This window comes from Balaenoptera ricei, chromosome 14, assembly GCF_028023285.1.
Source record: "Balaenoptera ricei isolate mBalRic1 chromosome 14, mBalRic1.hap2, whole genome shotgun sequence".
NCBI classification, from domain to species: Eukaryota; Metazoa; Chordata; class Mammalia; order Artiodactyla; family Balaenopteridae; genus Balaenoptera; species Balaenoptera ricei.
This window is the reverse complement of record NC_082652.1, coordinates 6,565,390-6,580,298: the sequence shown is the minus strand read 5'-3', so window position 1 is coordinate 6,580,298 and position 14,909 is coordinate 6,565,390. Positions and strand designations below refer to the sequence as shown.

Sequence of the window (14,909 nt, the reverse complement as noted above, 5' to 3'; positions counted from 1 at the left end):
TCTGGTCATTCTCAATTTGTCTTCCTAGTTGGCTTCTATGGATGAGATGATAGTTTTGCATATTTTTCATGATTTCTTATTCAATTTTGTATACCTTAAAATTGTATGTATTCCAAACGAACTTATTTATAAAACAGAAACAGACTCACAGACTTCAAAAACAAACTTATGGTTACCAAAGGGGAAAGTTGGAGGGGGGAGGGATAAATTAGAAATTTGGGATTATACACACTACTATAAATGAAATAGATAATCAAGGACCTACTGTATAGCACAGGGAATTCTATTCAATACTCTGTAATAACCTATATGGGAAAAGAATCTGAAAAAGAATAGCTATATGTATAACTGAATCACTTTGCTGTGCACTGAAACGAACACAACATTGTAAATCAACTCTACTCCAATATGAAATAAAAATTAAATTAAAAAAATTGTGTGCATTCATTTATCTGCTTATTTACTAGGAGTAGACCTTTTAGCCACTTTTGAAAAAGAGCTGATGAGACACGAAAAGAACCGTCAGGAGTTGGCTAACGCTGAGAAGCTTTTCGATCTTCCAGTTACGATGTACCCAGAGCTGCTGGAAGTGCAGAAGGAAATGAGCGGGCTGAAGACCATTTACGAGCTCTATGAAGGACTGAAGGTAAGCGTCCACCCACAGACTGGGTCTCGCTGGAGGGAATGCAACTCAGCGGACTTTGAGACCGCAATCGTACAGAGCCTGGGGCAGATTTCATAGAAACTCTCACTTTGGCTCTTGGGAGGAGGTCATGGGGAGTGACTGCTAATGGGGTTTCCATTTGGGGTGTGGAGAGAGTTCTGGAACCCGATGGAGATGAGGCTGCCTAGCATTGTGAATGTCCTGGTTGCCACTGTACATGTTCTTGGCAGAAAGCAGGTCAGTGGTTGACTAGGGGTGCGGTGGAAGGAGAAGGGTGGGAGGACGTGATTACAGAGAGGCAGGAGGAGACCATCGAGGGTGATGGTGATGGATACATTCCTTATCTCGACTGAGGTGATGGTCTCACGGTATGCGCACATGTCAAAACTTACCCAGCTGTACACTTGACATATGTGCAGCTTACTGTATACCCGTGAACCCTCCATAAAGCTTAGGAAAAACAGAGAGAAAGGGAAGAGAGGCATTAGAAACGCCAAGTGTAGATGACTTTTCCAGTGAGTCTTGTTTCGGAGGGAAGCAGGGAGATGAGGAGTGATGGGTGGAGGGGACGTGGGGTCGGGATACATTTCTTTTAAGGTGGGAGAAATTGCAACGTGAGTTTGTATACTGATAGGAGTGATCCAGTAAGGAGGGGACGCAGGTAATAGGAGGGAGAAGGGAGTCTTCATGTCTGGTGTCCTTGAGTAGGTGGGACAGGGATGGGATCAAGAGGTGGCCTCAAATAAGAGGCAGACTCATCGACCGTCATATGGGGAGGACAGAGCCTTCGCACAGAGACGCTTCTAGCGGGACATGTTGAACGTTCTGTTCTGATCGCGTCCGGTTCCCCAGGGTTGTGCACAGCAAGGTCATCAGCAGAGGGGACCGCGGGCGGGGATGCTGGCTGGTTGAGGATGGTGGAGTGGGGGTGAAATGACCCTCTAGAAGAATGGGGAGCAAGAGGGCCAAGGAGATGTGGGGTGACCGATGGTGCCCACACAGTCCTGGATTTCGACTGAGGCCGTGGGCAAGGTTGAGTTTTGAGCAATCCTGGTTGGTTGCCCGGGTGTAGGTGTTGGGTCCTGATGAACGCGGGGTTGTGGGCTTATCCATAGTTGTGGTTTTAACAGATGCGCTCGGTGGAGAGAGTGTCAGGCAAAGGCATGGAGGGTGGATGAAGGAAAGGCGTTATTATAATGACTGACTGGTTGTATATTTAGGGGTAGAAACTCCGAGAAGTACTTTAATTCCTTTATGATTTCTTTCTAATTTGTTTCTCATTAAATTTTTGCAAAAAGGAGGTAATGAATCATGGGAGTCATCTCAAAATAATCCAAAAAACGGTTGGAGCTTTTAATATCTTTCTAGAAGGCAAGAAAAGAAGAGAAACGAAAAAATGTAAATACATCATATGTAGTGCCATTTACACTTTAAAAAATTATCATACACGGGACTTCCCTGGTGGTCCAGTAGTAAAGAATCCGCCTTCCAATGCAGAGGACATGGGCCATATTCCTGGTTGGGGAACTAGGTTCCCACATGCCGCGGGGCAACTAAGCCCGTGCGCCACAACTGCTGAGCTCACGCACCTCAACTAGAGAGCCTGTGCGCCACCACTACAGAGCCCACGCACTCTGGAGCCCACGCGCCACAACTAGAGAGAGAAAAAAACCCGCACACACAACTAGAGAGAAGCCCGCGCCCTGCAACGAAGAGCCCAAGTGCCCGCGCATCACAATGAAAGATCCCGCATGCCTCAACAAAGATCCTGCGCACCGCAACTAAGACCCGATGCAGCCAAAAAAAAAAGAAAAAAATTTTTCATACACATATTTCATCAATTAACATAATTTCCTGTCAAATATATTTCATGACTCAAGCAACTCTGTCAAGCCTGGATGTCACAGGTTGCAAATGCCAACTCTACAACATGGTAAATTTTACACAAGATTGTACTGTTTACATTAAATCTCAGGGAGCTGGAACACAAAGTCTTTTCTTTATGATAACCAAGCAGGATTATCTAAATTGTAGGTATTTTGTAACCTTAGCTTCTCTTATCAGAAAAGGACAGCGTGGGCTTCCCTGGTGGCACAGTGGTTGAGAGTCTGCCTGCCAATGCAGGGGACATGGGTTCGAGCCCTGGTCTGGGAAGATCCCACATGCCGCGGAGCAACTGGGCCCGTAAGCCACAATTACTGAGCCTGCGCGTCTGGAGCCTGTGCTCCGCAACAAGAGAGGCCGCGATAGTGAGAGGCCCGCGCACCGCGATGAAGAGTGGCCCCTGCTTGCCACAACTGGAGAGGGCCCTCGCACAGAAATGAAGACCCAACACAGCCATAAATTTAAATAAATAAATAAATAAATGAAACTTAAAAAAAAAAAAAAAGAGTCAATTTGGAAAAAAAAAAAAAAGAAAAGGACAGCGCCTGAATGAAGTACATATTTAAGACCCAAGTGACTCCCTGATTTAAAAATACCTGTTTCTGACATCCTGCTTATTCCTTTTCCCTGAAGGAAAGGAAAACATGTTTTTGGATCCTACATATCCTCGGATACAGCATTATTTTTGTGAGGGCTTAAAAAAGTTGGAATGTTCTGTTTGTGTTTTAGAGCCTTGGAATCAATCTTTCTTTTGTGAATTTGAGGTTGTTGTGGGGAGATGGGTGATGATATTTGGAGAGAAGTGAGCATGACCAAGGGTTAAGAATGCGCTCTCCCGGTCAAGCCACCTTCAAGTTTCCAAAGGGGTCTCGTTGATGGGACTATTTCTTGCCCATTTCTAGGTTGCAAAGGAAGAATGGTCTCAGACGCTCTGGATCAACCTAAATGTTCAGTTTCTCCAGGAAGGAATTGAAAGTTTTCTCAGGTCCCTCAGAAAGCTGCCCCGGCAGGTCCGAAATTTATCAGTGGCCTACCATTTGGAAGCAAAAATGAAGGCATTCAAAGACTCGATTCCTTTACTTCTTGACTTGAAGCACGAGGCTTTAAGAGACAGGTTTGTGGGAGGCGCTTTTACTTTAAAATATGTCTTTGCTTAGCTCTGATGACGAAGGACAGGATTCCAACAGCAACACAGGGCTAGAAATATGCAAGTAATATTTCTGTAATATCACTTCTATGTAAAGTTTCCATTAAATTATCAACCACAAGGATTCTTCTGTATCAACTCCTGCACTAGACCTGGGACTAGAGAGAGAAAAAATGGTGGATTCTCCTTTCTGACCATCTCTGTGCACAACAAAAATCAGTGATTCTACGATTACTGCTTGTATGCTGGGCACCTGGCATTCTGCTGGTCCAGCGCCATGTTTAGCTGCCTTATTGCATTCATCCCATATACGTGGGACCATAAAAGTGGGCAAATGTGAACCTTCAAAGGAGGAGCAGTGCTGCTTGGTGCTGTGTCTGACCTGTTCCCCCTTCTTAACTTTATCACTCTGCGTTTTTTTTCATAGTGCTCGAAACAGTGTGCGGTTATTTAATTTATAGATTTGTTTTATCGGTCACTGACTGTCTCCCCAAGTCGCTGGTAGTGTTCCCCAGGGCAGGGGCCTTGCCTCTGAGTCACTGTGAACCCCCAGCAGCCAGCCCACTGCCTGCACAGAGTTAGTGCTTGCTGAATGTTTATCCAACACACGAGTGCTCGTAATTTGCACCAGGGTCTCAGACAGGCTGAGTGATCCAAGAGAGGTTGGGATCACCCGTCTAGAGACCGTGCAGAAGCAGTTACCAACAAACGAAAAGCTGTGTATTTTCTTAGGTGGTAGTGAAGACTAGCCATCTAAGAAAATATCTTCTACATGTTGTTTCCTGGGTTTAATTCCGGCAGCCAGTGGGATCTTGGAAAACTTTGGACAGATAATTCCAGTGATGTCCTCGTATTTCCGAATTCCATTACAAGAAGGGTTTATGATGGGATTTTATCCTGTGGTTAAAGAGGGAATAATTGAATCCATCACTAAACTCAGCAGACAGAGAGATTTTAATGTGGATGCACCTTTAGGCACTGGAAAGAGCTTATGGAGAAAACGGGCGTGATGTTTGAAATGACTGAAACATTCACCTTGGAAAACATGTTTGCTGTGGAGCTTCACACACACACAGATGTTCTCAACGAGATCGTGACGTCGGCCGTCAAGGAGGTAGCCATTGAGAAGGTAGGACTATTTTCAGTTGTAAAACGGTACAGAAAAAATAGAGAATTTTTTTTTTTTAATTCAGAGAGAAGACCCGTTTGCTCTGACACCTGTTATGTTTGAGCAAGGAAGAATGATCTGTTCTAGAAATAGAATTTCTGCCCCAGTTAAATGGTTTAGTTCTTAATTATAGTTTCACTCTTGACTTATTTATTAAAGAAATAATGGGTGTTCCAGGTAGAAAACTGAGAAAATAAACAAATCATTCATAATTCTACCACCTGAAGATAAATTATCTTTATTATTTTTTATTATTTTTATTTTATTATTATTATTATTATTTAAAAAAATATTTAATTTTTTGGCTGTGTGGGCTCTTAGTTGTGGCATGCAAGATCTTTAGTTGTGGCGTGTGGGCTCTTTGTTGCAGCATGCATGCGGGATCTAGTTCCCTGACCAGGGATCGAAGCCGGGCCCCCCGCATTGGGAGCGCGGAGTCTTAACCCCTGGACCACCAGGGAGGTCCCTGAAGATAAATTATTAACATTTTAGGATATATCCTTTAACACTTTATTTATTTCTTTTTTTAACTAGCTTTTAAAATTTTTATTTTATTTATTTATTTATTTTTGGCTGCATTGGGTCTTCGTTGCTGCGAGCGGGCTTTCTCTAGTTGCGGCAAGCGGGGGCTACTCTTCGTTGCGGTGCGCGGGCTTCTCATTGCTGTGGCTTCTCTTGTTGCAGAACACGGGCTCTAGGCGCACGGGCTTCAGTAGTTGTGGCATGCTGGCCTCAGCAGTTGTGGCTTGTGGGCTCCAGAATTCAGGCTCAGTAGTTGTGGCACACGGGCTTAGTTGCTCCGTGGCATGTGGGATCCTCCCGGACCAGGGATTGAACCCATGTCCCCTGCATTGGCAGGCAGATTCTTAACCACTGCTGCCACCAGGGAAGTCCCTCCTTTAACACTTTAAAATGCATATACAGGGAATTCCCTGGTGGCAGCAGTGGTTAGGGCTCCGCACTTCCACTGCAGGGGGCCCGGGTTTGATCCCTGCTCGGGGAGCTAAGATCCCGCATGCCGCAGCGCGGCGCAACCAAAAAAAAAATGCATATACACATATGTACACATGTACACATATATCCATGCATACACATACACACAGATGTATAAAATACATATACATGCACATCCACATACATGAGTAGTATGCCCATATACATACATGCCCACACATATATACACATAACATGCACCTATGTACATGTACATAAATACATATGTATCACACATACATATATGCACACATGTATACACAGGCGCAATATACACATGCACATACATATACCCATAATATACTTACGTACATATGCACACATATACACCACCTATATATACACATACTTTTATATACACATATGCATAAATATTGACAGGGTGTTTTTGAAAATGTCATAAAAATAGGCATATTAATTTGTAATTTGATTTTTTTGCTTCACAGTAGAGTAAACAGAGGGGCAGGATCTCATGAGGATGTAGACTGGAGGCAGATTACAGAATTTAGACCCTGGTTCTGGCCCTCAGTAGCTGAGTGAATGTGGCAAGCCAACCCCGCTCTGAGCCCCAGTTTCTGCCTCTGTAAAGTGTGGGTAATAATAATCCCTCCCTCACTGAGGTGCTTTGAGGACTAAGGAGATCGTGAATGGCACGTGCTTACCTGTCGCAGAGCAAGTGCTCGGTAAATGATGACTAGGATTACCAGAATCTCTGCTTATTCGGAACACTGACTGGAACTCTGGGTTTGAGTTGATCCATGGCAAACTCAGCAAGTTGCTGTTGGGTTGGGGTTCTGTTTTTTCAATCCTTGTGCCTGAATCATTCTTTTCATATTCCTGGCCAGGCTGTGAAGGAAATCCTGGACACGTGGGAAAATATGAAATTTACCGTGGTCAAGTATTACAAAGGCACCCAGGAGCGAGGCTACGTCTTGGGGTCTGTTGATGATATTATCCAGTGCCTGGATGACAACACTTTCAACCTGCAAAGCATCTCAGGAAGCAGATTTGTGGGGCCTTTTCTGCAGACTGTTCACAAATGGGAGAAAACGCTTTCTCTAATAGGGGAAGTCATTGAGGTGAGGAAAAAGACACGCAAAAGATGGGAAGGAGCTGAGTCATACCAGGAAGGAAACTTTGTGTGAGAATATTTTGTGCTTAGAAACTAATGATCCTCTTTCATACTTTTTCTGTCTTTGATTTATTTTGGGGGGGAGGGATGATTAGAAGCATCAATCTGAGTTTTTATTTCAATGAATGCATTTTTAATTTCCACGACTCCTAATCAGTGCTTTTTCTTTTTTTTTTGATGTGGACCACTTTTTTATAATTTACTTTTTTTTTTTTAAATAAATTTATTTATTTATTTATTTATGGCTGTGTTGGGTCTTTGTTTCTGTGCGAGGGCTTTCTCCAGTTGCGGCAAGTGGGGGCCACTCTTCATCGCGGTGCGCAGGCCTCTCACTATCGCGGCCTCTCCTGCTGCGGAGCACAGGCTCCAGACGCGCAGACTCAGTAATTGTGGCTCACGGGCCCAGCCGCTCCGCGGCATGCAGGATCCTCCCAGACCAGGGCCCGAACCCGTGTGCCCTGCATTGGCAGGCAGATTCTCAACCACTGCGCCACCAGGGAAGCCCAGTGCTTTTTCATATGTCCTTATTCTTGTTTAATACTGTCCTGTTCTTGTTGCAAGAATGCTTTCACCTCTTTTATCACATTGAAGAATTTAAACATATTTAAAGCCCTTTTCTGATTTCCTTCTACTTTTTATTTTCTTAGGACAATCCCCCCCACCACTTTTTTTTTTTTTGGTGACTCTCTTTCATGGTAGGGGGTTTTTCTCTGTGTGATTTTGATTTTTCTTATATTAGGGGGTTTAGGGCTTTCTTGCTTTGTGTCCAGACCTCTGTGAGCAACCCAGGATCATTTCACCAGTTTTGTGTGGCTGCCTTGTTTTCTTCCTCAGACTGTAGGCAAGTGCCTTATACTTGCCACACCCTGAGCTTGGGGTGGGATGAAGCCAGGCCTGCTTCACTGGCTAGGAGTGTGGTCATGCATGGGCTTCCGTCACTTGCTCTTTGTCTATTACTTAAACTTTTTTTAAAACTTTTAATTTATTTTTTTTAATTGAAGTATAGTTGATTTACAATGCTGTGCCGATTTTCTATTACTTTTTATTAGTGGCATCTGTCAGCCTGGATTTAGTACTGCTTTTTTTCTTTGTTAGGACCAACTTTTTTTAATTGACATGAAATTTATGTAACATACAATTACCCGTTTTACAGTCCACAATTCAGTGGCGTTTAGTCCATTCACAATGTTGTGCAACCACCACCTCTATCTAGTTCCAGAACATTTTCATCATCTCTAAAGAAATTCCCATACCCATTAAACAGCAATTACTCCCTACTTCTCCTCCCTCCAGCCTCTGACAAACATCAGTCTATTTTCTGTCTCTGTGAATTTACCTATTGTGGGTATTTCATATAAATGCAATCATATAGTATGTGACCTTTATGTCTGGCTTCTTTCACTTAGCGTCATATTTTCAAGGTTCATCTATGTTGTAGAATGTGTCAGTGCTTCATTCTTTTTTGTGGCTGAATCGTATTCCATTGTGTGGATGGACCACATTTTGTGTATCCCATTCACCTGTTGATGGACATTTGGGTTGTTTCCACCTTTTGGTTAATGAAATAGTGCTTCTGTAAGTGTTGGTGTACAACTACTTTTTGAGTCCCTGTTTTCAGTTCTTCTGGGTCTATGCCTAGGAGTGGAATTGTGGGTCACGTAGTATTTGGGTCAGTTTTTGCTTGGGCTTCTGCACAGTTTGTCCTCTGGGTCACAGGGCTCCAACCACTGCTCCCAACTAGAAGCTTCCTCCCTGTCCCAGGCTGGGGTGTGGAGAGTTTTCTTTTGCTTTTGAGTGTGGCTGTGTATTTTAGAATATTTAGCTACGCTTCCTCTATCATTCCTATATATTTGGAAAGGAGTGTATGCACTCACTCTGCCCTCTTGCCTGGAAAGTCTTTTGACCTGAGTTGGTTTAAATCTGTCCCGTGTTAAGGTGGGATTTTACCATACACAGCTCGAGGTACCTGGGAACCTGTGTTGATGGTAACATTGTGCATTTACAGGTTTGGATGTTGGTTCAGAGAAAATGGATGTATCTGGAAAGCATCTTTATCGGTGGAGATAACAGATCACAACTTCCAGATGAAGCAAAGAAGTTTGACAACATCGATAGAATATTTAAAAGGGCAAGTGACTGGCTTCTATTTTAGTCTTGAAAGAAGAACAGTGATTTGAGATACTTTTACTTACATATTTGCATGTAGTATTTTGTCTATTAGCAGCTTCTCAATTTTTTCTATCATTGTATATGAACTTAATCTCTTCAGTAAAAGTTTCTGTTTGATCTTAAGCCACTGGCCTATGGCACTAGAAGGTTTTCATATTTATTTTTTATTATAAAAGTAGTACTTGTGGGACTTCCCTGGTGGTCCAGTGGCTGGGGCTCCGCGCTTCCACTTCAGGGAGCGTGGTTTCAATCCCTGGTCTGGGAACTAAGATCCCACGTGACGCATGGCAAAAAAAAAAAAAAAAAGAAAAAATAGTACTTGTGTAAAAAGCTTGGGAAAATGTAGAAAAGCAGGGAAAAATGTATCTTCCATAGTTCCATCACCTTTAATATATATTTCTTTTATCTTTTTTCTATGTCTATGGGTTAAAAACACACTAATAAAGACATTTTGTATAATCCTATTTTATAATTTTCTCTTAATATTACAAGAAACATAGTTTATATTATGAAACTATCTGAGAAAATGTTTTAATGCCTTTATATGTTCTGGTGAGTGGCTTGACATTAATTTAGTTGATTATTGTCTAGTAACTGGACACCTTGTTTGAAGCAAAATTCTTTGCTTTCATAAATAATTTGTAGTTTGTGTCTAAAGTTTTTTCCATATTTAGGGTATCTTACGATAGATTGTTTACAAGTAAATTACCCATGAAAGACTATGCTCGTTTTAAAGTCCTTCCAGAAAGGGTGGTACCAGTGGTCACTGCTGCTAGTAATTAGTGGGGTGAGGATTTTCACCCAGCCCACCTGACCTCAAAGCCCAGGTGCTTTGCTACTCAGCGATGCTGTTGTACTCTCCAGCTACGGGCAGCCAGCTCACGTTTTGGATCTCTTTTGTCCATTAGAGTTCATGATTTTTTTTCTTATCCATCTGCATAAGCTTTTTTTTAAACTTAAAATAATTACGCAACAGATACCTATTCATTATAGAAGGACTTAGACATTATAAAAAAGCAAAAAAAAAAAAGAAAGAGGGCTTCCCTGGTGGCGCAGTGGTTAAGAATCCGCCTGCCAATGCAGGGGACATGGGTTCGAACCCTGGTCCAGGAAGATCCCACATGCTGCGGAGCAACTAAGCCCATGTGCCACAACTACTGAGCCTGCGCTCTAGAGCCTGCGAGCCACAACTACTAAGCCCGCGTGCCACAACTACTGAAGCCCGTGAGCCTAGAGCCCATGCTCTGCAACAAGAGAAGCCACTGCAATGAGAGGCCTGCACACTGCAATGAAGAGTAGCCCCCGCTCACCACAACTGGAGGAAGCCCGCGCACAGCAATGAAGACCCAATGCAGCCAAAAATAAATAAATAAAATAAATTAAAAAAAAAAAAAAAAAAAAAGAAAGAAAAAGAAAGGAAAAAATAGCTACAATCGCATGCCCAAGATAACCATTTCAATAGTTCAACATGTATCTTTCCAGAATTTGTTAATTCCTATGTAAACATATCAATAAATATGTAATTATTCTATGAAATAGGATCATTCTTTTTTTTTTTTTAAATTTTTTAAAAAATTTATTTATTATTTTTAATTTTGGCTGTGTTGGGTCTTCGTTTCTGTGTGAGGGCTTTCTCCAGTTGTGGCGAGTGGGGGCCACTCTTCATCGCGGTGCGCGGGCCTCTCACTATCGCGGCCTCTCTTGTTGCAGAGCAGAGGCTCCAGACGCTCAGGCTCAGTAGTTGTGGCTCACGGGCCCAGCTGCTCCGCGGCATGTGGGATCTTCCCAGACCAGGGCTCGAACCCATGTCCCCTGCATTGGCAGGCAGATTCTCAACCACTGCGCCACAAGGGAAGCCCCCAGGATCATTCTTATCAGTATGATCTTTTAAAAATTTAACATCCTCATCATATATTTCAGTAAATAAACATCTAAATTGTCACAGCAAATGATTGACCTAATTCCCTCTCGTTGGACATTTAGGCTATTTCCTTTTCTTTCCTTTCCTTTCTTATCATTATGTTTTTGCCATTATATAGAGTGGGGAATATTCAGGTGCATACAAATTGCTCAGAGTGAAACTGCTGGCTTTATTCATCCAGCAAATGCTGATGGAGGGTCTGCTGTGTGCAGACACCGTTGTAGGCACTTGGGGAAACACTGAACAAAAGACAGAAAGATCTCTACGCAGGGCAGCTGACCTTCTAGCGGGAAGATGGAAAAAAAATAAACATCGGAGATAAGTAAGTTATGTATATATAGTACATTAGAAGGTATTTACTTATTTATTTTTAATTTTTTAAATAGATATTTATCTATTTATTTATTTAGCTGTGCCGGGTCTTAGTTGTGGCACGCGGGATGTTTGTTGCCACATGTGGGATTTTAGTTGCGGCACGTGGGATCTAGTTCCCTGACCAGGGATTGAACCCCGGGCCCCCTGCATCGGGAGAGCGGAGTTTTAGCCACTGGACCACCAGGGAAGTCCCTGAAGGTGCTTATTTAAACACTTAACGGTTTTTGCCAATTTGGCCTCCCTGAAGGTGGAGGTTCTGGTTTGTTGGGTTTGCTCTGTTGTGCCTGGACCCTGGCAGATGCCCACCTGGGACAAGAGCCAGGCTCCTGCTTCCCTGGCTTGACAGCTGTCCTCTTGACTTTGTCCAGATCATGGGCGAGACCTTGAAAGACCCCGTGATCAAGAGATGCTGTGAGGCCCCGAACCGCCTTAGAGACCTGCAGAACATCAGCGAGGGCCTGGAGAAGTGCCAGAAGAGCCTGAACGACTACTTGGATTCCAAGAGGAACGCCTTCCCCAGGTTCTTCTTCATTTCTGATGACGAGTTACTCAGCATCCTGGGCAACAGTGACCCCCTCTGCGTCCAGGAGCACATGATCAAGGTCAGCCCCCCGGGGCTCCCAGGAGAGAGGTGGCGTAAGCTCTGTAACTGCAGTTTGTTGTATTCAAGTCTTCTACACAGTTCGGTTCAACCCAGGGGTTTAAGACTGTGAAACGCTGCTGGGGTTTTTATTTGAGGCATAAATCTGATGAAATCCACTGTAGTCTGAAGTCACACCAGCACTCAGCTGCTATCTGTTGCTCTTTTTCCACAGTCCCCCAAACAACATTATTTGGAGAAACTAAAACAATACAGAAATACACAAAGACTAATATAATAAGCAGAGAGACAATACAGGATAGTGGTATAGCACATCCAGCCAGGTTTCTGAGTTCAAATCCTGGCTCTACATGGATTTGCTGTGTGACCTTTGGCAAGTTACTTAACCTCTCTGGGCATCAGTTTTCTTATCTGTAAATGCAGATAACTCCAATTATAAAAATTTATAACGATAAAGATTAAGTGGGTTAATGTTTGTAAAGTACTTAGAACAGTGCCTGCCTTACAGTGTTGGCTAAAGAACCTTATCTACCCCCCAGAATTGACACTCTTGTTACCAGTTAGTCATATTTGCTTTGTCTCTTTTTTGGTAAAATAAATTTGTAGAGATAAAGTTGACATACTCTTTATTCCATCCCCGTTCACAGTTCTTCCTCCACTTTCAAGAGGCAGCTGCTATCATGACTATGATGTAATTCCTTCCAGCCCGTGTTTTCATACTCTTATATAAACGTATGTGTATCTGTGAGCGATATTGAATGGCAGGAAACACAACAGACAAAACTGTCTCTTGTGATAGAGAGTCAGAGCTGGGCGAGGAATAATCTTTGGTCAACTAATCAAAGCTCTATATTTAGTATCAGCCCAGAGCAAGGTTTCTCAGCCTTGGCACTATTGGCATCGGCCAAATAATTTTTCTCTCTCTCTCTGTGTATATGTGTGTGTCGGGGGTGGGATGGGGGGCTGTCCCGTGCATTGTAGGATGTTCAGCAGCATCCCTGGCCTCTACCCAATAGATGCCAGGAGCATCCATCTCCAGCTATGACGACCAAAAATGTCTCCAGATGGCACCCAGTGTCCCCTGGGGGCAACATCATCCGTGGTGGAGAACCAGTGTTTTTGAGCAATTCCTTTATTCCAAATAAATAAAGCACTAAGGATCAAGTACTTAATGCAATACTTTTCCTTCGATTAATGCTGATTTCAGCTGGTCCGTATATCCAGATACCTCTCCATATCAGCATATACCCTAGAATCTCAAGAGTGTGTGTTGGAGGGAAGTCTGTCTTCTCTTTCTTTCTTTTTGTTTAATCTACCACAGAGCTTTGCATAGTTCAGGATAAGCGAAAGTACCCAATGAACGTTTGTCATTGAATGAATGGACATCTATTTAGCATGTGGTCTCTGATGCTATTGCTGGCATCCTGGCAGCACTGATGTGTGATGAGGCGCTGCAGGCTGTTCTTTGATTCCAGAACCCAGGGAAGGTATTACAGGGTGGCTTCTCCCACTGTATTGCAGATGTACGACAACATAGCACTGCTGAGGTTTAATGACGGGGACAGTGGAGAAAAACTGGTGTCTGCCATGATTTCAGCAGAAGGAGAGGTCATGGAGTTCCGGAAGATCATCCGGGCCGAGGGGCGCGTGGAGGACTGGATGACAGCAATTTTGAATGAAATGCGAAGAACTAACAGGCTAATTACCAAAGAGGCTATCTTTAGATACTGTGAAGACAGAACTAGGTAAGATTGTAAGTGTGATTGTGTGTTACTTTATCATATTTATGGTCACAATGGATCAATTTTCAAGGTTTGGAGTAGATCAACTGACATTTCAAATGAGGTTTTCTTTTCCTGCCGTAGCTAAATTAGCTGATGTATATCTGTCCTGTAAGGATCACCTCATATAGCCCGTCTCAAAGTGTGGTCCCCGGACCGGCAGCATCAGGATCCCTGGGAGCCTGTTAGAAATGCATATTCCTGGGCCCCACCCCAAACCTGCCCCAACAGAAATTTTCAGGGGACTTCCCTGGTGGTCCAGTGGGTAAGACTTCATGGTCCCAATGCAGGGGGCCCGGGTTCAATCCCTGATTGGGGAACTAGATCCCGCATGCATGCCGCAACTAAGAGTTCACATGCTGCAATCAAGAAGTCCACGTGCCGCAGCTAAGATCCTGCGTGCTGCAACTAAGACTTGGTGCAGCCAAAATAAACAAACAAACAAACAAATAAATATTAGGAAAAAAAAAAAGAAATTCTTGGGGTGGGGCCCAGGGATCTGGGTTTTCACAATATCCCAGGGGATTCTGAGCTCAAGTGTGCAGAACCTAGTGACCCACCAGAAACCAGGTGTTCATTAAGGTGGATTCTATGTGTAGGTTAATGGGCAAAGTTGTTTCTAAAGTAGTTGATGAATTTCAATCATTCTTTGATTTTTGTGGCCTAGAAGCTTCCAAGCACTGAGCTGAACCATGCCTGATCCTAGTGGCTAAGAGGGCTGAACTCAAAGCACGTAAAGCATCTTTGGATAACTTTCCAGGAGAGTTGTGTATTTGGTAGGGCCTTTATGCAGACATAAAGTCTTTATTATCATGAGAGCACCGTCCTCTTGGTTTCGCATGCTGCCTTTTTGATTTTGCAAACTGAAAATGTCTGTTTAAATAAATTATTAGAACAGAGCATAATATTTGTCTGATTAGGATCCTGCTTTTTCTTAGGTTTTGCACCATATGAAAAAATTGGTTTACTTCTTTATGTAATCAGGTGTCCATATATATATATATATATATATATATACACATACATACACATTCAGTGGTGTATTGGTAAACTAGCTCTCTGGGAAAAAAAAAG

General features: G+C 43.1%; 1 protein-coding gene across 4 annotated transcripts in view; it reads left to right on the top strand.

Moving 5' to 3' along the window:
* DNAH10 (dynein axonemal heavy chain 10) overlaps window positions 1–14,909 on the top strand; it is a 149,108-nt gene that overhangs the window by 51,414 nt on the left and 82,785 nt on the right. For all 4 annotated transcript variants that reach the window (XM_059893951.1, XM_059893950.1, XM_059893949.1 and 1 more), the window contains 7 exons: window positions 468–646; window positions 3,451–3,662; window positions 4,671–4,824; window positions 6,702–6,935; window positions 8,994–9,116; window positions 11,822–12,055; window positions 13,576–13,799. In XM_059893951.1, coding sequence (XP_059749934.1) covers window positions 468–646; window positions 3,451–3,662; window positions 4,671–4,824; window positions 6,702–6,935; window positions 8,994–9,116; window positions 11,822–12,055; window positions 13,576–13,799 — 1,360 coding nt within the window. The remainder of the gene's footprint in view (window positions 1–467; window positions 647–3,450; window positions 3,663–4,670; window positions 4,825–6,701; window positions 6,936–8,993; window positions 9,117–11,821; window positions 12,056–13,575; window positions 13,800–14,909) is intronic.